Source organism: Polypterus senegalus, chromosome 16, assembly GCF_016835505.1.
Source record: "Polypterus senegalus isolate Bchr_013 chromosome 16, ASM1683550v1, whole genome shotgun sequence".
Lineage (NCBI taxonomy): Eukaryota > Metazoa > Chordata > Cladistia > Polypteriformes > Polypteridae > Polypterus > Polypterus senegalus.
The window spans coordinates 98,842,101-98,864,366 of record NC_053169.1 but is presented as its reverse complement, the minus strand read 5'-3'; the positions used below and the strand labels follow the sequence as shown (position 1 = coordinate 98,864,366).

Sequence of the window (22,266 nt, the reverse complement as noted above, 5' to 3'; positions counted from 1 at the left end):
GTTTATGTTGCAGTCTGGTGCTAAAATCGTTAAAATCCATGATCTTTACCTTCATTTTGGGCTTTTCTGCAATGACAGATTTATTCTTAATGTCATTTCATTTTTTTATGTCTCTGTTTAAAAGATGATTGTGTTTATAACGCCATGCCATCTTTGTTTATCAATGGGCGCTGCTGTTCTTGAGCTTTGGTGTGCTCTGGTACTCAGAGATCAGATCTTTCGAGATTTTATGTGAAAGACTGGGAGAAACGTTTATTACCAAAAAGTCAATATTGATCTGTCATAAAGTGATCCTAAAATCAAAGTCTACAAACAAGGCTGATAGTCAGAATAGACAGAAGAGCATTCAAACAAATTGAATCGGCAAACATTTTTATTTTTGGTCCAATCTCAGATTAATCGAGTCTTGTATAAGTCAAGTCAAGTTGGGGAGCATGCACTGGTACAAAGCTTTGCCGCACCCACTACACGACAAAACAACTCCCGGTTGGCAACCCCCCAGGCAGACACGCAGTCCAGTCCCACCCTCCGGAAATGACCCTCTGTCTGCCATGGCCAGATGTTACGTGGGCGACCCCTTGGCCTGATCCAGCCACTTGGGTCCCCAACAATGAGGATTTTACGAGCCACATGGCCGTAGTGCCATAACTGATGTTCCCTCACAATGCTGGTAATGTGCCTCATTCGGGACTCCATGAGCAACACAAAGTGACACTTGACACACACACACACATTTCTTTTAGCATGCCAATGTGATGATATATTATGAGCCATGAAAATGTGGCCGATGAAACACCAATCTGGTTTTAGAGCAACTATCAGAGTTATATAAAGTACTCAGAAACGATACTTGAGTAAAAATCAAAGTACTTTGTCAAATTTTTATTTTTACCGAAGTAAAATATATTTCCATTAAAAAAATTCTTGAGTAAAAGTAAAAAAAAGTATCTGCTTTCAAACGTACGCAAGTACCAAAAGTAAAAGTACCGTATATACTCACGGATAGGTTCTCCCATGGATAAGTCAGGGTTTGATTTGATAGTATAATTTCTGGTATTTTGTAATGTCGAATGCGGAAAACTCCCGCTATTGGTCCAAGAGATTATGAAACGCTAACACCCCCCTGAGAGAGTAATCACAGGGCCTTTTTTTTCTGTGTATTGTGCCTACGTGACCACATGGTATTTAATACCCAAACTATTCCAAAGCGACTTTTGGACTGTTTAGTGTTTTTTGTATCTCACACCCTCATACACCTTTACCGTAAGAGCATCCCTTATCTACAATGGAGCATTCGATCAGAAGAAAATATGAAGCTGGTTTTAAATTAAAAGTCATTGAAGTGGTGAAAGAAATTGGGAACTGTGCTGCTGCAACAAAATTCAGTGTTCCTGAAATACTGATGCGAGATTGGAGGAGACAAGAACATGTAAAAAAAAAAATGTAAGTGTTGCATTTTTGAACGGGCGTATAAGTCGGGCTTGATTTTACAATCAATTTTTCAGGTTTCAAGACCCGACTTATACGTGAGTATATACGTTACATTTTATAACACAAAGAAAGTGCAAGGCTTTGTCTGGAGAATGCATTTATTTTTTTTGAAACCACACTTACACAATACTTTTTCTACATAAATGAACTACAGAATATTGAATCATACTAATGCAGCCCTGCCTTTGATGAGTACATAATTCAGTCTGTGTCATGGTGATGACCTGAACTGTGTTACTGGTGAGTGTGGATACGACTTACAATGTGCCTCCCCTACTGGGATACCCGGTGGCAGTAGAAGAGGTACCCCTAAACAATAGAAAAAAAGAGTAGTAACAAATCACCAAAATAACAATAAAACGTGAAGTGAATAGCTCACAACCTTATTGTTTGAATAGATACACAATATGAGAAAAACGGAATGAAAATCAACACAGATAAGAGTTTATAATACTTCTCTAAAGTAAAGATGGATTTTAGAAGGTCATTATTAAATTAAATAGTAATGGAACAATTTCAAAATTGTTGTTTATCTTTAACAGGAATTCTCTTAAGAAAGCTGTGGTTCCCTTTGCTCAATTTGGTATCCAATTTCTTCTTTAAATTACCCGCTCAAGCGTTCACGTAGACTGTAGAATTAATCACAGTCTCCAGCATGACCAGATCTCACCTTCTGCTTTTGGCTGCTCCCGTTAGGGGTTGACGCAGCAGATCATCTTTCTCCACTTTCTCTTAGGCCTTCCTCTTCTCCCCTTACCTGGCTGCTCTATCCTTAGCACCCTTCACCCAGTATACCCCTCATCTCTCCTCTGCACATGTCCAAACCAACGCAATTTCGTCTCTCTGACTTTGTCTCCCAACCGTCCAACCTGAGGTGACCCTCTAATGTCCTCATTTCTAATCCTGTCCATCCTCGTCACACCCAATGCTAATCTTAACATCTTTAACTCTGCCACCTCCAGCTCTGTCTCCTGTGCCACCCTCTCCAACCCATTTAACATAGCTGATCTCACTACCGTCCTGTAGACCTTCCCTATCACTCTTGCTGATACCCGTCTGTCACCAATCACTCCTGACACTCTTCTCCAGTCACTCTATCCTGCCAGCACTCTCTTTTTCACCTTCTCTTCCACAGTCCCCATTACTCTGTACTGTTGATCTCAAGTATTTAAAATCATCCACCTTTGCCAACTCTACTCCCCTCATCCTCACCATTCCACTGACCTCCCTCTCATTCACACACATGTATTCTGTCCTGGTCATCCTACTGACCTTTATTCCTTATATTTTATGTTAAATTTAAATGGTCTCTCACGTAAAGGACTAATAAAAAGGACAGCCCAGAGAAAATAAAAGACACAACGCTTTGCAATTCAGTGGAATACAGAATAACAGACGTGCAATAATCCATGACATAATAAAGCACTAATATCAATGTGTGTGCGTCCAGTCCCTCAGAGCAATCTGATTGGTCAGTTTGGCTTTGGTGATGCCATCGAAAGAAGAAATGTGAATGTGAGATGAACAAGGAGCAGGAAAGGCATGGGAGGCAAGCTGAGAGTCGCCATGGTTTAAATTTTAATTGATTTTTTCTTATTTTTTTTAATTCTCGCTTTTTTATCTTCCTTTCAGGTCTAAGTGGACGTTTCATGGTGACAACACTGCCTACAATATTTCAGTAAGTACCTACCATTGCCAGAGCGAATTCAGAAAGTATTCAGGCCCCTTCACTTTTTTCACATTTTGTTTTGTTGCTAAAATCGTTTAAATTCATTCTTTCCTCAAATCAAGCATTCCTCAGTATTCCAGAATGACAAAGTAGCAACAGGATTTTAATGATGTTTGCACATTTAATTAAATAATAAAAAAACAAAACAAAACTAGAATATATCCCACTGGCACGAGTATTCAGACCCTTCACACAGTACTTAGATGAAGCAACTTTAGCGGCGATTCCAGCTTGGGGTCTTCTTGTTTGGACCCCAACATGCTTCACACAGCCTGGTTTGAGGATTTTCTGCCATTTATCTCTGCTGGCTCTTTCAGGTTTGATGGAGAATGTCTGCTGACAGCTATTTTCAGGTCTTTCCAGAGATGTTTGTTTGGGTTCAAGTCCAGACTCTGGTTGGGTAACTCAAGGACATTCTTAATGTTGACCCTAAACAAAGTGTGCTTTCTTTGCTCTGTGTGTGCTTAGGGTCATCATCCTGTTGGAAGGTGAACCCCTCCAGCCCATTCTGAGGTCCAGAGCACTTTGGATCAGGGTTTCATTAAGGATGTCTCCATTCAGGTTTCTCACAATGCTGTCTTTTTCTCTCAGTCACCGCCACTGACAAACATCCCAAGAGCTTGATGCTGACACCACCATGCTTCACCACTGGAATGGTATTGCACAGGTGATGACCGGTGCGTGGTGCCCTCCAGACATGACACTAATCGTGGGTTCATCAGACCATAAAACCTTCTTTCTCGGAATCCAAGAGCCCTTTAGATGCTCTTTTTGCAAACATTCAAGCAGGTTTCCATTTGTCTTTTACTGTCGGGCCACTCTGTCATAAAGCCCAGATTTAGTAATGGTTACCCTTCCAGAAGTTTCTCCCATCTCTAACGCTAGGGAGAGTTATCAATCCATCATCCAACCCACTATATCCTGACTACAGGGTCACGGGGGGGTCTGCTGAAGCCATTCCCAGCCAAGACAGGGCTCAAGGCAAGAAACAAACCCCGGGCAGGGCACCAACCCACCACAGTAGACAGACAGTACAGCTAGTCAATACAGAGTGTGTGTGTATATATATATATATATATATATATATATATATATATATATATATATATATATACATAGTGATGGTAGCGCTATATAACAACAACAACAACATTTATTTCTATAGCACATTTTCATACAAAAGAATGTAGCTCAAAGTGCTTTACATAATGAAGAATAGAAAAATAAGAGACACAGTAAGAAAATAAAACAAGTCAACTTTAATTAACATAGAATAAGAGTAAGGTCCAATGGCCAGGGGGGACAGAAAAAAACAAAAAAAATCTGCAGGGATTCCAGACCATGAGACCGCCCAGTCCCCTCTGGGCAATCTACCTAACATAAATGAAACAGTCCTCTTTGTATTTATGGTTTTCATGGAAGGACTTGATGATGATGATCACGTGGACTTCTGGCTTTTAGTCCATCAATGCTGGGGCATCATGGTGGTTTGAGTAGGTTGGTGATGGCGGAGGCCGCCACCACAGAGAAAATCTAGCAGGGCGCACACACACCAAGCACACACTAGGGACAATTTAGGATCGCCAATGCACCAAACCTGCATGTCTTTGGACTGTCGGAGGAAACTCCATGCAGGGAGGACCTGGGAAGTGAACTCGGGTCTCCTAACTGCGAGGCAGCAGCACTACCCACTGCACCACCATGCTGCTGGGAGAGTCATGTTTGTACTAAATTTCTTCCATTGAACTATTAAGGCAGCTCTCCTTTTGGGAACCTTCAGAGCTGCGGTGATTTTTTTTTGATGTCTTCTCCAGATTTGCACCTCGGCCCAATCCAGTCTGTAAGCTCTGCGGGAAATTCCTTTGACCTCATGGCTTGATTTTTCCTCTGATGCACATTGTCAACTGTGGGACCCTCTCTAGGCAGATGTATGTGCCTTTCCAAATAAGTCCTCTCAATGTAACTGACGACAGGTGGCCTGTAAACATCTCATTGATGAGTAAGTGGAGTGGGACACACTTGAGCCAATTTTAACCCTTAAACCGACACATACTTGGGGGGTGGTTAATGCACCCCTGGACTCCAAATACTTTTTTGCTGCATTTTTTTATCAAACGTCACAATTCACCAAGAAAAAGTGAAGTTTTAATGGAACTCGTATTTTTTTCATGCAAAGAGCATCACAATTACTGCAACCCTGATCATTTTACACACTGCCAATGAACTGTAAAAACTATAATAAAAACTACTGCAACAATCTATTATGATATGTAGAAGGTGCAACTGACGCCATTGATGAAATTCAGTAAATCACCGAACCAACTGTGTTTGAACGGGCTGCACGCCAGCACACAGAGGCCAACGCTAATGCTGGCAGGCTAGTCTAGTGCAGCGGCTCAATCCCAGGGACAGTTACGCTGATTCGCTGGCATGGCAGTGGTCATGAGCTGGCTGCTCAACGATTGTACAGCACGGACTGATCGGCTCTGGCGTGCTGGCAAATTTTACTAGGAACCGACACTAGCCAGTTGCGTCGTTCAACGAATGTACGTAGCAGAATATACTCGGCTCCAGCGTGCTGGCAAATTGCATTGGGAACCGAATATAGCCGGATGTGGCAGTTTAAGGGTTAAAGTGTATGACCAAGACAGACACCCACTGCAAAAAAAAAAAGGAATGTTGGGGCACCCACCTGGTCACCCCTTTAATAAGTTCATGAAACAAATCAAAACAGTGCGGCGGGCACAACAAGAAGGGTCCTTCTACGTTTGCTCCTTGCAATGCGAAAACAACGGCTTCATCAGGACGTCTGTCATCGGCGATGCTCGGTCCTACTTTGACACCATTCTTCAGTTTGCGTCTGTTTTTGACTGGAAGGGGCGTGGCAAGTGTGGGTGGAGCATCGGGAGTGCTAGGCAACCTCCTCACACTTTGATCTGGACTGAGGCAATGGAGCAGACCCTGTCAGTGACAGCACCCCCTCTCGTCCCAGGGTGGTAGTGCTTACCTTATCGGAGCTAGGATGGCACGCATGTGTGACAAGTGACATGATAAAGGATCTGCATATTTGTGTCAATGTTAGATTTCAGGTTTTTTTTATTTACAATACATTTGCAAAAGTGTCTAAAATCACGTTTTCACTTTGTCATTCTGGGGTATTGAGCGTTGGCTAACGTTGGGAATAAGAAAATGAACCTAAGCGATTTTAGCAAAATAAAGAAAAGTGAATACTTTATGGATCCACTGTATATGTTGCAAGCTTCCTATATAAAACACATCGCCTGTTTGCACAAATGGCTTTCTGGCAAACACCTCTCGTCCTCAAAACACATTTTCTTTTCAATTACAGTATTTACAGCTGGAAACGTGTAAGCCATGCCGTTCAAAGATTACATGAAGCATTAACTTTTCAATTTCCCATCACACATTGTGTCAAGGATCACCTTGACTTGTCTACTAGAGACTATAGAAAGCATAAGAAATGAAATACTGTGGGGCATTCGGCTACAATATCTGTCTTGAGAGTTGAGATAAAGGACATAATAAACGAGTCGAGTCTGTATTTGCAGGAGAGGGTGGACTGGCATACCAACTGGGTTCAAGGAAAACTCCCCACCCAGCTGGGAGGCCTTAATGGAAGGAGCGAGTGAATGGAGGCACAACCTGGCTTAGAAGATCCTATGTTTTCATCCAAATCGGAAGGAACAATTAATGAATGGCAATTTGTGCCCCAGAACGAGAGATGGCAAAGCTCCTTTAACTGGGTTCCGGTTTGGGCACCCACAGGGTTGACTGGAATTTTTAGTACAGAAGGGCAACCCTGTTGGGCTCCTTGGGTTCTGCCAGGGGGTACAATTGGGTGAGGACCTCCCCGTTATGGGCAGCTTCCGTCATTCACTGCTGTGGCACTGGAACTGCTAGAAGGTCCAGCATTACCTGGGGAGCAGGAGTTGGGAGGTAGAGGACAGGGTTTTCCTGCACAACAGTGGAGAAAATATTGTATTGGATTGTGCTTGTGATTACTGGTGTTGGAGGAAGAACCCTGTGAAAGGTATTTAGTGAAATAAAATACACTTCATCTGCACCCTGGACTGTGCTTGTGTACTTGTGTCTGGAGTCTGGGGCTCCGGGGCGCCCCCTTTTGGTCACAAGCCGCTATTGCACAATGTAGAGAATGGGATTCTGTTTCCCAATACACTCCACTTGGAAAGGGATTTTGGTGTATCTGGTGTGAATTATTGGCCAGGATGTTTACTCTCATGTCTCAGCCAGGGATCCACATAGTGGAAAAAACAGAGGAGCAACTTCAGTGTCATATGCGCATATTTTAGGAGCAGCTAACCAAGTCAGCTAGCAGGGGGTCCCCATTCACCTTTGCTTTGTTCTGTTAGTTGTTTTATTTCTGGATTTGCTGGACAGAAGACTTTCCCTATTCATTAGCGTAGTGTATCTCAGTTATAGAGCTACAATTCTTACAGCCTGCCCCAAGCTGACATATTGCTGAAGTGCCCAATTGAATGCACTGAAGTCATCATGGATCACATATAGAGTCTTCATAGCCCGATGTGTGGACTACAAGTCAATGGAAGTTATACTTAAACTATATAAGGCACTTGTGAGACATTCTCTGGAGCCCTGTGTGCACTTTTGGTCTCCATATTACAGAAAAGACATAGCAGCACTAGAGAGAGTCCAGTGAAGAGAACTGAGAGGTGTGAGCTATGAGATCGCACTCCAGGAGCTGAGCCTTTTTAGTTTAGTCAGTCTGAGCAAATAGGGACTAGGAGGTGCCTGTTGTGATCAGCAATATGAATTCATTTTTTGTGTGTTCCCCAGAAATGATTTTATTAAAGAATACATCTATTTAGGGGTTTAGGAACCCAAGGATTACAAGGATTTTGATGAACTTTTAACAGGTTGTACCTTCTGGTATTTATGGCCGTGATTTTGCCTCCTTCTCTTCTCGGTTATTTGATCTCCTGGTTTTTTGCTCTGTAGTGTCCACTTTTGAGGAGAGCCCTTCCACAAAATGTTCATAACAGATGGTATGTATGTATGCTTGCTCACCAGGCCTGTTCCAAAACTGGACCTTCTTCATTTTCTGGGTTTGCAATGTGAGTAAATGCACATTCAAATTTGAAGGCTAATTTTTCTCATTGAAAAATATTAAGGTTTCAAGTACTTAATTATACAAGTCAAGTCAAGTCAAGTGGGGGAGCCTACACTGGTACAGCGTGTTGCCGCACCCACTACACGACGAAACAACTCAGGTTCCCAGTTTGCAACCCCCCAGGCAGACACGCGGTCCAATCGCACCCTCCGGAAATGACTCTCTATCTGTCGCAGCCAGGTGTTACGTTGGCGACCCCTTGGCCTGGATCACCCTCGGGGAAACAAGCCACATGGCCGTAGTGCCACAACTGACGCTCCCTCACAATGCAGGTCATGTGCCTCATTCGGGACTACATGAGCAACACAAAGTCAAACCAATGGTACCCAAGGATTTTCTGGAGAGACACAGTACCAAAGGAGTCCAGTCTTCGTCTCAGGTCTTTAGATAGCGTCCATTTCTTGCAACCATATAGCAAAACAGGAATACCAGGACTCTAAAGACTTGGACCTTTGTCCTTTTGCAGATATCGAGAGCGTCACAGACCCCTTTATGGTGACCTCATGACCCCCCATGCTCTCCCAATCTGTCTACTGACTTCATAGGAAGAGTCACCAGAGTCACATGAATGTCACTGTCGAGGTAAGTAAACCTCTCAATGACGAGGTCGACACTCTCTCCGCAGACAGACACGCTGCTGATGGCCGTGCCCAAGAGGTCATTAAAGGCCTCCATCTTAGTTTTTATCAGGACACTCGCAAGCCCAGACACTTGGACCCCTCACTCAATCTCTCGAGCACCCCGATCAGAGCCTCCATTGACTCCGTTAACATCACAGCATCGTCAGCAAAGTCAAGATCCCTGAGCCTTTCTTCACCAACAGACGCCCCACGGCCACTGGACCCCATGACCCTGCCCAACACCCAGTCCATACAAGCATTGACCAGAGTAGGAGCAGAACACACCGCTGATGAACATCAGAATTAACTGGGAAAAATGAAATGAAAAAAAAAAATTATACAGTTGATGCAAAAGTTGCATAATGTCAATTCATTTTTCAACCAATCTATTTACCTTATATCCTAGATATCTCTGTACATACCGTATATACTCATGTATAAGTCAGGTCTTGAAACCCGAAAAATCGATCATAAAATCAGACCCTGACTTATATGCTCGTTTAAAAATGCGACAATTTATATTTTATTTACATCTTCTTGCCTCCTCCAGTCTCACACTAGTTTGTCAGACTCATCGAATTGTGTTGCAGCAGCGCAGTTACCAATTTCTTTTGCTACTTCAACAACATTTAATTTAAAACCAGCTTCATATTTTCTTCTGATTGAACGCTTCATCTTAGGTAAGGGATATTCTTACAATAAAGGTGTATAAGGGAGGGTGTGAGACACAAAAAAACCAAATCAGTGCAAACGTCGCTTCGGAATAGTTTGGGTATCACTGTGTGGTCACGTAGGCACAATACATAGAAAACAAAGGCTGTGTGCTCTGCAGTTACTCGCTCAGGTGGGCATTAGCATATCGTAATCTCTTGGACCAATAGTGTGATTTTTCCGCATTCGACTTCTACGACTGACATTATAAAATACCAGAAATTATACGGTAGAATCAAGTCCCGAATTATCCGCGAGTATACATGGTATATAAAATCCAACATTTCTGTGTCTGTCTGTCTGCTTTTCACGAGAGAACTACTTAACAGATTTAGATCAGTGTTTTTTTTTCTTGAATTTGCTTGAACATTAGGGCGGCACGGTGGGTAGCGCTGCTACCTTGCAGTTAGGAGACCCGGGTTCACTTCGCGGGTCCTCCCTGCGTGGAGTTTGCATGTTCTCCCCGTGTCTGCGTGGGTTTCCTCCCGCAGTCCAAAGACATGCAGGTTAGGTGAACTGGTGATCCTAAATTGTCCCTAGTGTGTGCTTGGTGCGTGTGCCCTGTGGTGGGCTGGCGCCCTGCCCAGGGTTTGTTTCCTGCCTTGCACCCTGTGTTGGCTGGGATTGGCTCCAGCAGACCCCCGTGACCCTGTGGTTGGATAATGGATGGATGGATGGATGGATGGATGCTGGAACATTCCAGTTGATTTTGTGACCACTCTTGTCGCCCTATACATCATAGTTTACTTTTGGTACCCATTTATTTGCGCGAATCTGAGAGACACACAGCGGGCTGAGGGGAGTTGGGTGGGGCCCTCCTCACTCGTGTGCCAGTCTCAGAGAGTACCTTACATCCGCTTAGCTAGCGAATGAGAGAGCTACTTAACAGATTTAGATATTTGCTTGAATATTCCAGTTGATCTTTGCAACTTCTCTCACCGCACTAAGAGTGGAAGTTCGCTTGCAGGAGCTATATATCCGCGCTAATCCAAGACAGAGGCTGTGTGCTGAGTGGAGGGGGAAGCGTGACGTCAGGAGTGGGGAGTCGGTCTACTGCTGCGTTTTGGAGAGTAACTTGCCTCCACTTAGCTAGCGATACCTTTTCATTTATTGATTTTTAATGTTTTCCCTGTTTCACTACTACACGAGCAGAGCCGCGGGGGACGGCTAGTTGGAAATAATTGCAAACTACACGAGAGATTTGACATCCATGTTGCCCTTCCAAGTAGCAGTAAACATGTTGTGACACTAGAGGGCACTGTCGCTCCTCTAAACCCCAGAGACAAACATCCAGATGCCAGGTAAAAGTATCAGAAATAATTTTAATTTCTCCTTTCTGATATTGTGCCACAATAGACACCACAATCACCACCATAAACAATAAATCAATCAATAATAACAATAATGATCCTCCTCTCCTCCCAGCAGCTCCGTCACTCTACCACCCAACTCCGGCTCAGCTTGCTGGGTTTCCCACAGTCCTTTAAATAGTCCATGACCCGGAAGTGCTCTTGTCCTTCGGTCCATGTGATTCACTAGCATTTCCGGGTCAGTTGAAGATTCATATTTTTCTTCAGCCCAGAAGTACTTCTGTTCTTCCGTCCCCGTGACTTGGGAGTACTTCCAAGCTATAGGGAAAATAAAAATCCCCCTGTCTCCCTGCAGCGTCACACGGCGGCACCCACGGCACCCAGCAGGGCTGTGAAGCCGAACTCCATCTCCCATGGTGTCCTGCGGGAATCCGGGGCACCTCTAAGCTGCAGGGAAGATTCCACCTTGCAGCCTGGATGTGTTGGCCAGGATGAACTGCTGGCCGTCTCTCACAATGTCTACCTTGGTAAAGCATCCGCCTCATATTACTGTACCAACTAACACTCAGTACTCTGTGGTTGGCCAGTCATCCTTAAGCAACCTTGTGTCCATTAAATTCCTTGTTTTTGTTTTGTTTAGTGCAAAAGATGGATCATTTCGAAGATATCTGGCATCCAGGAGTGTCGAGGACCTCCAGAGTTACATTTCAGAGAGGAAGTGGGAAGCTGTAGACCCTTTACCCAGGTGGAAGTCCCCTTCTTCAATTCCGTAAGTCACTTTTGATATTCCTCAGTAAAGGCTTGGAAACGGAGTATGATAAGTTCAAAGCTTTGCAGGATTTATTTCATACTGCCGTAGTTATTGTGTAAATTGTTAGTTGTAAAAGAAGGACAGAAACACGATAAAGGTTTGGGGGGATCCACCCCATATATTACAAGGTTTGCACAAAGAGTATTCATAAACAACTGAGTGTATCCAGCAGGGGGCGTTAGCTCCCTTATTGGAATGAGTTCTTTTGTAATTGCGGCCTGTTAAATAATCCAAATCTATAAAGATATGAAATTAAACGGCGATACCCCTCCTTTAGTGATACGGCGGTAAGAAGTCACATAGGAGAAATAACTTAGCTTTCTTTAATGACGGTTTACTCTGCATGACAGAAGAAGGAAGCCAATGGCAAGAACCTTCGGGAGTTGAGGGCCCGATGTATAGAGTCTGCCATTTTTGTCGCTGCACTGGAAGGATTTTCAGGATCAGATGATGTAATCTCCCATCCGTCCGTCGGGTTCAAAGGTGTGCCGGGTAATGTTCCAAGGCTTTATACTCTTTCTTCATGTGCAGGCCCCCACTTAGGTGAATCATGCCATTCCAAACAAGGCAAAGAGAGGATACAATTGACACACAGAAATAGTATACAATGGCCCTCAGTGTGACTGCCATTTCGCAGTTGTCCCTAACTTGTCTTAAAATGCTTGCCTAGCAGTTCATATATGGTGAGCCCCTGTGCTAAATCTGGCTCTGTGTCAACTGTGCATGTTAGTAGAAAGAAAAGTAGATTTATAAAATATGTTTGGACAGAGGACAGTGACATACTAAACGTATGTTACACTGAATCATAAAAAAAGCCTGCTCGGGATTTATGGGTGCCGAGCAGGAAGTAGTGGGTTCTCAACGAGGGAATCCATTCCCAGACGGGTTTATCCATTCCCGGGAATTTGGGAATCCTGCATGTCACTCCCAGGAATCCCGGGCCCCCAGGGATGACACAGTGCACGGGCATCTCACATGTGAACGGTTTTAGAACGACCGACACTTATTTTTAATAAAACTACTGCAATATGTTGACACCAATAAAGGACTATCCTGCTCTACAAGCAGTTCATGCTGTCATATAAGTACATGTATCTAGTTAGTTGCGGTCATAAGAGTGTAGAAAGCACAATGTGTCCAGTGTGCGGTCGTCCAGGCGAGAGCGCACCTTCATGCAGAGTATGCCAGCTGCTGAGAAAGGCAGCACAGCCATCAGATACTGATACACTTGTTCTAAACAACGCCCGCGCTTGCCGTTGCTCTGAAACACCGCCATTTTAGCTTTTACTGAACCATCCAGTTTCTTGTCATCATTCTGTGATGGCAAGTGTCTTTGCACCTATAATGCGGATGCAACAGACTAAGGCATTGCAATTTCAAGTTGCTGTTCAAAGCTGTTGTCTGACAGACGTCAATGAAGTCTGCCCCGTCCTGGCATTCGTGAGCTGCAGAGTGCAGACTCCTCCCAGTCCACTGTGCTCAGTCCTAGTGGGAGCCGGGAGACTGACTGCTGCTGGTCTGTTGTTGACTGAATTAAACGGCAACACACTACACTGGGGGCCAAAAAACCGTGCCACTTAATTATTTTCAAGTATAACTCTCTGTTATTTCTTGATCGATTTCTACACTTTTACACGCTATAAATGCGAGCTTGGCCATTCCTGATTTCCCAGGAATTACAGCAGTTTCAATGTCCGAGAATCCCGGGCTCCCGGTGATCCCTATTCTCACCCCGAAATGAGGTCTGTCGGAGGGTGTGGTCTGGAGCCAGAAGTGGGAGGAGTTCTAGGCAGGCTTTCCTTCTGGTGGTCTGTGGAAGAGTGCAATTCATCAATCCCCGACTGTGTGTCTTACTCTCACCTAAGCCCTTAGACTGCCTCCCATGCGCATATGTTTGTGACATAGTAAAATGAGAGACTAATCGATTTACTAAGCATCTGTGGATTATGTGGCCTGATCCACATGGAACATTTAAAAAGAAATCTGACGAGAACAGGCCCTATGGCTCATCCAAGCAGGCCAATTCTTTCCACCGAATTTCTCCAAAGTAACATCAGGTCGAGATTTGAAGGTCCCTAAAGTCCTACACCTGGCTGCACTACTTGGTTACTTATTCCACCACATTGTCCCTTCAACTTAAGATTTATTGTTGAGGTGAACTGCAGACTAGTTGGTTTGAGTCGCTGGGCACGTCAGACTACACAAGTGCATAACTACAGAAGGAACTAGTGGTGCAGTTGTCAGGTCTGCCAGTCCTCCCAGATCATATGTGGTAGAAACAGATAGGGGTACTTTGAGGTGAAATAGAAGCCATCTTCGACCCACAGAAACTATTACTAGGTCTGGTCGAAGATGGCTTCTATTTCACCTCAAAGTACCCCTATCTGTTTCTACCACATATGATCTGGGAGGACTGGCAGACCTGACAACTGCACCACTAGTTCCTTCTGTAGTGATCCAAACCTTCTGTCCAGGTGTGAGTTGTGACAGAGGTCTAGACCTGTGTCTCCTGTTGTAATATTTTGCCTGCTGATGCCGTCCCTCTTCAGAGACGCAGCAGGAAGTTTGGATCCTGAACGCGAGAGGAACAGGGATTTACCAACCAGGATGGCGACAACTGTGCAAATAACTCCCCCAGAGCCGTTCGACTTTTCCTCAGCTAGTGAAAGAAGCTGAAGCTTTGCTATGATCAGGATCCTTCTTCCACAAGTCCTTTATAGTCCGCACTGCACGTTCGGCCTCCCCGTTGGCTTGGGGATAACGTGGGCTGCTGGTGACATGTGTGAACTGATACTCCTCTGCAAACATTTTGAATAGCTCTGAAGAAAACTGTGGCCCGTTATCAGAAACAACAGTCTCTGCGGTTCCATGTCTTGCAAAGATCTCCTTGATAGCTTTAACGGTGACTTCAGTCGAAGTGCACTTAAGCTCAACTACCTCAATATATCTTGAGAAAAAGTCTATTAAGAGAAGGTATTGTCTCTTGGACCATTCAAAAAGATCCATACTGACCTTTTGCCATGGGCGGTCTGGGACCTGAGTTGGTATCAGTGGTTCGTGAGACTGTACCCTGTGTTTTTCAGCTATCCACCATGCGACCAATCTCTGTGGAGATGCCTGGTCACCACACAGCATATCACAGGTGGCACCTCAGCTGTCCCCGACTCACTCAAGTTTATGTTAATGAGGTTTGCGAATGAAGATCGCTGGAAAATTTGCGTTACGTGACATTGACCTAACACGTAGCTCACCCTTACTTAAAATGAATGCCATGCTGCACTCACACACTGGCACGGAGAGACAATGTACCATCATTACAATTGGCAAACTAAACAGCAAAGCCAGTGGTGTCAGTCATCAGTGAATGGCACTCAATGTGACAATGGTAATCAAAACAACAGTGAAACTAAAGGAGAAGAAAATGGCTTCTAGTCAAACAAACCTGGGAGGAATTCTAAGGATATCATCTGCAGGGTATCCTTGTGAGGTCAGAGCTTTTTTATAAAACCCCCGGGCCCATGAGCCCCCAGTGCCTGAAGAGCCAATGCTCCCTTATTTCCCAAAGCCACCCGAAGTGTTGGCTTTACGATGGAAGGACTGAGTACTTTGCCTGCTGCCACCTCTCAGCTTTGACTCCACAGGTGTCTCCAGTTTCTACTCGATTTTGTTGCACCCCTTTTACTAACTGAATAACCAAAAATACAAGGCATTCAAAAGTAAAATGACAACCTCCCTCAGAAACAGAAGAGAGCGCTTAAACGTGACATGTTCTCAAGAGCACACATAAGAACAAAAATGTGTTTCTCAAATGCCTGACATTAATGGGATTTTGTGTGGCGTATTTATCGGACACTTGCTGACATTTTCAATTTTCTGCTTTATAGATTTATGTGCAGATTATTCATTTTCTTTTCAGTCTGAAAATGTTTGTAAGCCGTATATAAATGGAAAAAAAAAAAAAAAGACTGTCCTTCATGTGTATGAAATGAGGAATGGGTGGCAGTTTGATTTGTTTAAATATATTTAAATTGCGTCTATGCGTGGCACTGTTTTCTCTTTTATTGTTAAAAAGAAAAAGCTTTATTACTCAAGGAAGAAGTACGATCTTAAAAATAACGTATTTAATTTATGTTAAATCCAGGGAGAGATCAAAAATAAAATAAAATTGTACAAGAAGACAAATGTGTGTGTTTTGGGGATCATAATGCATTTTCCCTTCACTTTCATTTCCTTTATTTTTTTAAATGCTTTAAGAGAAAGGAGATTCATTAATGCATGAAAACTGTAGAATTCACCTTAGAATATGGAAACTGAACACCCCATCCAGGAAGAGTTTCTGCTTTATGCCCAATGCCTCCAGGGTAGAGTTTGCCCCATCACAGCCTTGAATTGAATGAATGAACAATCGAATAAATGGTTTAAGTGAAGAGAGCAGTAGGTCTGCTGAATTAGGCAAAAAATAACATTCAGATTACATTCCAATGGGGCGGCACGGTGGCACAGTGGGTACTGCACTCGCTTCCCGGGTCCTCCCTGCGTGGAGTTTACATGTTCTCCCCTTGTACGCGTGGGTTTCCTCCGGGTACTCCAGGTTTCCTCCCACAGTCCAAAGACATGCACGTTAGGTGCATTGGCAATTCTAAATTGCCCCTAGTGTGTGCTTGGTGTGGGTGTGTGTGTGTGCGTGCGTGCCCTGTGGTGGGCTGGCACCCTGCCCGGGGTTTGTTTCCTGCCTTGCACCCTGTGTTGGCTGAGATTAGCTCCAGCAGACCCCCGTAACCCTGCAGTTAGGATATAGCGGGTTGGAGGATGGATGGATGGAAACATTACAAAGTATTTGAATTCACATTCTTTATACCGTATTATTATAATAATGGCCGCACAGGCAGCCTCAGCAAGAACAAATACAGACTGGAAGACAAGAAAGACTCCGAGCGGTACTCGGGGAAAATGTTTAAATTTTAGAGCCATCAAAATCCCAATCATCTGCACTGCTGTCATTTTTTCAGACTAGTACTGACAGCTGTGTGCGAAGGTTCTTCACAGGATAGTAAGTTGTAAACGCAGCCACTAAAAAGCAAGTGAGAGGCAGGTGGGGTGAAGGCACCCAACGGGCAGCGGCAGGGTGCAGGTAACACCACGACATTCAGAATAAAAAGTCAGTCGGCACTTGTGGACTCGCCCAGAAAAATGGGCCTGTCACAGTATCGAGTCACCAAATCTGTATATACAAAGTATAGGGAAAGTATTGGAATCGTCCAAAAATTAGACTTTGAGATTTTGATGAATCTCGACATTTTAGACCTTCCTGAGTCCGAAAATACTATTTTTACTTTCTCGTATATAGTATAGGGAAAGTATTGGAATCGTCCCAAGATTCAGAATCTCGGCATTTTAGCCCTCCCTGACTTTCTTGTATACAAAGTATCCGGAAAGTATTGGAATCCTCCAAAAATTCCATTTCTAGATTTTCATGAATATCGATGTCTTAGACCTCCCTGAGTCGAAAATACCATTTTTGAAATTATGTCTGTGTGTGTGCGATAACTTGAGTGCGCTTTCACTCAGGTCAACCAAATTTTGCATACAAGTATTGGGTACAAAATGTAGATTTCAGGCAACTTTTGAGCTATTGCTGCTAACCAGAAGTGGTACTTTATCTTTTATTCATGCAGCTTCACAGTCTGATTTATTCATCTTTACTTTTAGAATTATTGTTCAATATACTATTAAATTGATTTGATTTGTTGTTGATGGTTCTTTAATGTACATCATATAAAAATATGATTCTCTTGTGGTTTACTCCTCAAATATCCATCCCCATATCTGAGTATACGATAAAGTCTAGGGGAGAGCACTCCTGATTTTTCTCCTTTACAGATGAAGCCATTTTTTTAGTAAAGGTGGCTTGAATGTTTTTAATTACACCTCATTGTTTTAGGCATTATGGATCAATCCAGCAGGCCAAGTAAGACTGAGACTACCTGTGGGTCAAGGTGTGTTGGGTATGTGGTTGTGGTGCCCTCTGTCACCTGTTCAGTCTGTCCTGAAGGCTCCAGAAAGTGCCACTGCTGTGGAAAACATCCTGCATCTTGGAGGAGGCAGGTAGCCATTAAGCTAATGACCATCATGGAGACCATTAAGAGGCTGGTCCTGGACTACGTGAGTCCTCTTGTGGTAGACCACCTGGATCCACTGTTTGCCTGTCAGGAAAGGATTGGTGAAATCCTCTGTCTTGTCACCTGGACAAAGATTGCCGAACTGTGAGGATGATGTTTTTGGATTTCTCCAGTGCCTTCAAATACATCCAGACATCCCAGTTAAGGGGTCAGCTCAGAGATAAGCAGGTGGCTGAGCCTGTGGTGTCCTGGATGATGGACTGCAGTTTGTGAAGTTCAAGGACTGGTTGAGCAACACTGGAGCACTACAGGGAACAGGCCCATTTCCTTTATTCTTCACTCTGTACACCTCAGACTAGAAATATAACAGCAGGTCAGGTGACTTGCAGAACTTCTTAGATGATTCTGCACTTGTGGTGGGTATTGATATGGGGTCTGAGACAGGGGAGAGGAGTCGGTGGAGAACTTTGAGAACTGCCTGGAACTCCACATCAGCAAAACCAAAGAGCTGCTTATTCAGGAAGTGGATATAAAGGTGGTGCACTCCTACAAATACTTGGGGGGTCCACGCTAGTGACAGTCTGGTCTTGTAATGCAGAGAAGAAGGGGCAGAGCAGACTCTTTTTTTTTTTCCTTAGGAGACTGCGCTCCTTTAATGTGGGAAGTCACATCCTTCACATTTTCTACAACTCTGTGAAGGCCAGTAGGATTTACTACACCAGTAATATCACTTCATGAGAGGACCACCGAATCAAGAAGCTAATTAAAAAAACAGGCTCAGTTATGCGGGGTGCACTGCGGACCCTCTGGAGGTAGTAAAACAGAACTGAGTGCCATTTTGAATAACGCTGCTGCACATCCTCTCTGAGGGGCAAATACTTTTTCACGCCACTGTCTTTAGTTTCCTGTATTAGCTCAATATCATACAGTTTAAAAAGCATTAAATAAGTGAAGTAAATGTGAGATAAATGCAAATAAATAAAAGATCTAATGAAGTGTTAGTTGATTTCTTATTTGTATTTCCAGTGTTCCCTTGATTATTATTCTGTCATTGATATCTCCTTATGGAACTGTTTTGTCAAATATTTTCCTAATATTCATTTGAAATTTTAATAAAGTATATGATGGCCAAGCTTCATTGAAATAGCAGCTCTAATTGCACACTAATTTATTTATTTGATGGTTATAGTTTAATAACGAAAGTTATGAGCTGTGAACTTTTACTTAGTATTTTAAAGTCTTTCAAGAATAAATTATAAATGATACCCTTGTGAATTAACGCAGTGACAGTTTCCGTGCTATTGAAGCCGAGTGTTGGAATCCTGTCCTTTTTAATTATTTATTAAATATGCCCTCTTGTGCTGTGACTCAATGGAATGAAGTTTTCTGTTTTCATTTTACAACGTTATTTAAATTTGGAGGAATAGCTGTAAAGCCTGCCTCCTCCTTCTCACATCGGATTCTCTTTGAGATTCTCTTCTAATTGCTTTTTTATTTTTTTATTTTTTTATCATTGGTGTCTTTCTAACAGGATGATGGCAATGGCTGGTCTCTTTCGCCTGTCTGTCTGGATACGAGTGAGTAAGCTCTGCTGTATTTCTTCCATAAGTGGCATTCACAGGCAAGTTCTTGACACATCACAAGGGGAAGTCAAGCCAACCAGATCTGGAGGGCCGATGTGAAGGGTTCGAGGTTCAAGGTTGCTTTACTTAATCAGGTTTAGGCAAGAAAACATGAAATTCACCTTCTCGGTTGCAGCTAATAACAAGACAGAATGAAATGAAATGAAACAAAGAGAGACAAGACAGGTTAAGATAACATAAGATTAGATTAGATTAGATAGATGGCGTAGTTGGCAGGATTAGATAGATAGATAGATAGATAGATAGATAGATAGATAGACAGACAGACAGACAGACAGACAGACAGACAGACAGACAGACAGACAGATAGATAGATAGATAGATAGATAGATAGATAGATAGATAGAAACTTTATTAATCCTAAAGGGAAATTCCCATACTCCAGCATCAGCATACTGATAAAGAACAATATTAAATTAAAGAGAGATAACAATGCTGGTATAAAGACAATAACTTTGTATTATGTTAACGTTTACCCCACCGGGTGAAACTGAAGATTCTCATAGTGTGGGGTCTCCTCAGTCTGTCAGTGAGCAGGACGGTGACAGCAGTCTGTCGCTGAAGCTGCTCCTCTGTCTGGAGATGATCCTGTTCAGTGGATTCTCCATGATTGACAGGAGTCTGCTCAGCGCCCGTCGCTCTGCCACGGATGTCAAACTGTCCAGCTCCGTGCCTACAATAGAGCCTGCCTTCCTTACCAGTTTGCAACAAGTCCTGATAGTCACTGAGAGAGGACAGAGCCAACTATACTTCATTAGAAGGCTGGCACCCTTCAACATCTGTAATAAGATTCTGCAGATGTTCTACCAGACAAAATGCCTGCAACTCCCCGTAAATGCAAATCTACAACATGCGCTTTAATCACATCTGAAAGTGTTTGATTTGTAATTGTAATCCATGGAGCGGGGGGGAGATCAAGGAACAATGGGTCTTTATCTCCAACATTATGGAGGGCTCTGTAAATAAAGAATTATAAACACACAGAGAACAAGGTAGAAACTGAATAAACATTAACGCAAACCAACAGTATCTATCCATTCATTAATTGATGACAATGGAGGAGGTGAAAGTCATACTGTAAAAGTTGCAGAGCCCTGGAGAATTCGGCCAAATCTCTGCCTACCTACTCCCGGGTTTTCTATAGTGGAGTCTGTGCTGGCCGTCCAATCTGCTGAGAGACTCTTTCCATCAGATGATTCCAGCGCTCCTTTTTCCGAGATGACTTTTCACTAGATAGGAGAGCAGCCTGCACCAAGTGCCACATGCAAGGTAAACAGAATAGAGGAGGATTATTAAAAACACCGTATGACTTCTATTTGTGTACAAATGAGTGACAATCAGAAAGGCAGTATGTACAGCTAGCCAGCAGCTCTAGTCAGGGTGTGCCAGACTAAAGGCCTCAGTCTTCAGCCTGATTTAAAAGCATCTCTTCTATTATTAGCAGGCAGAACATCCAAAATGTGTGGTCCCCGTGATGGAGTGGCTCACTGCTTCTCTGAGGCTGGTTCATGCATTGCAGTCCATGGATTTGTTTTAGGACTCCGTTCAATTAATTTTTGCCAGTAAATGGTGCTGCTCATTTCTCTGGGAGGATCCGTTCTCGCATGCTGTTTTTGTTTTTTGTCTTTTCTGTTATTTCTTGGCATGTGGTTGTGATGAATGGAGGAAAGAAATAAACAGTTGTTTTCAGGGCTCATTATCTGCTTAATCTTGCATTTCCATACGTAACACAATCAAAGCAGCCTTCAGTGTAACACCGGCGATACGACGGCAAGCAAGACGTTCATTCACGAGATTGATTTACACGTCTCAGCGGTAAGCGGCTATAAAACAACTGAAATGTGAAAGGTCATTTTCGCACTTTTTAACGTCTGCAATCTTCTCTTTGTGGCCATTACGGTGTAACGCTTATTGATTTGTTTTTTAGGGTTACGCTGAGTGCAGCTCAGAAGGCAACCCTGGATAGAGTGTCAGTGCCACTGCAATATAGATTTAAGTGCCTATTAAAATGTTATCACTCCCTTGGACGTTTTTACATTTTTGTTATTATACAATGCTGAGTCACAGTAGATTTCATTTGAATATTTTGACACTGATTAATGAAGAGCGAATCTTGAACCTCCGTAGCGTTACATTGTTTCTCAAAAACATGTGTAAAAAAAGTGTTGCATTTTCGGGCTTGAAAAACAACATTTTTATTAAATCTCATCTTCCTACTGTTAAACATGCGAAACACTAGAGGCATAAACTCAAAACTGTAGAAATGGTATTAATGAAGCAAATGATAATGATGAATAATAATAATATGAACAGCACACTGCGTATGAGCGAGTTCAGATCCATCAGGATCACTTTGGGTTTCACTGACCGTTCCAACTCCACTGCCTGAAGACTGTTGATGAGAGGCGTTTCTTATGGGACACCATAATGAGGCTAGGTGTCTACACCGTTGCCCGGGTAATGCTCCAGCCTCATGCTACGTAAGACTTGCCAACATAGTTGCCCAGGTAATTCTCAAGCCTGGCACTTACCATGAAGCCCCCATACCATTGCTTGAGTAACAGGACAGGACAGGTTAGGAGCGGGCACTGATACAGTGCATTGCCGCACCCACCACATGACAAACCAACTCAGGATCCAGATTAGGACCCGAGTGCAGCCA

The 22,266-nt window shown here is 43.3% G+C and overlaps 1 protein-coding gene across 1 annotated transcript in view; it reads left to right on the top strand.

Annotated features, from left to right (window-relative positions):
- tmx4 (thioredoxin-related transmembrane protein 4) overlaps positions 1–22,266 on the top strand; it is a 94,357-nt gene that overhangs the window by 55,324 nt on the left and 16,767 nt on the right. The window contains exons 3-5 of the mRNA XM_039738130.1: positions 3,124–3,169; positions 11,672–11,800; positions 19,493–19,538. Coding sequence (XP_039594064.1) covers positions 3,124–3,169; positions 11,672–11,800; positions 19,493–19,538 — 221 coding nt within the window. The remainder of the gene's footprint in view (positions 1–3,123; positions 3,170–11,671; positions 11,801–19,492; positions 19,539–22,266) is intronic.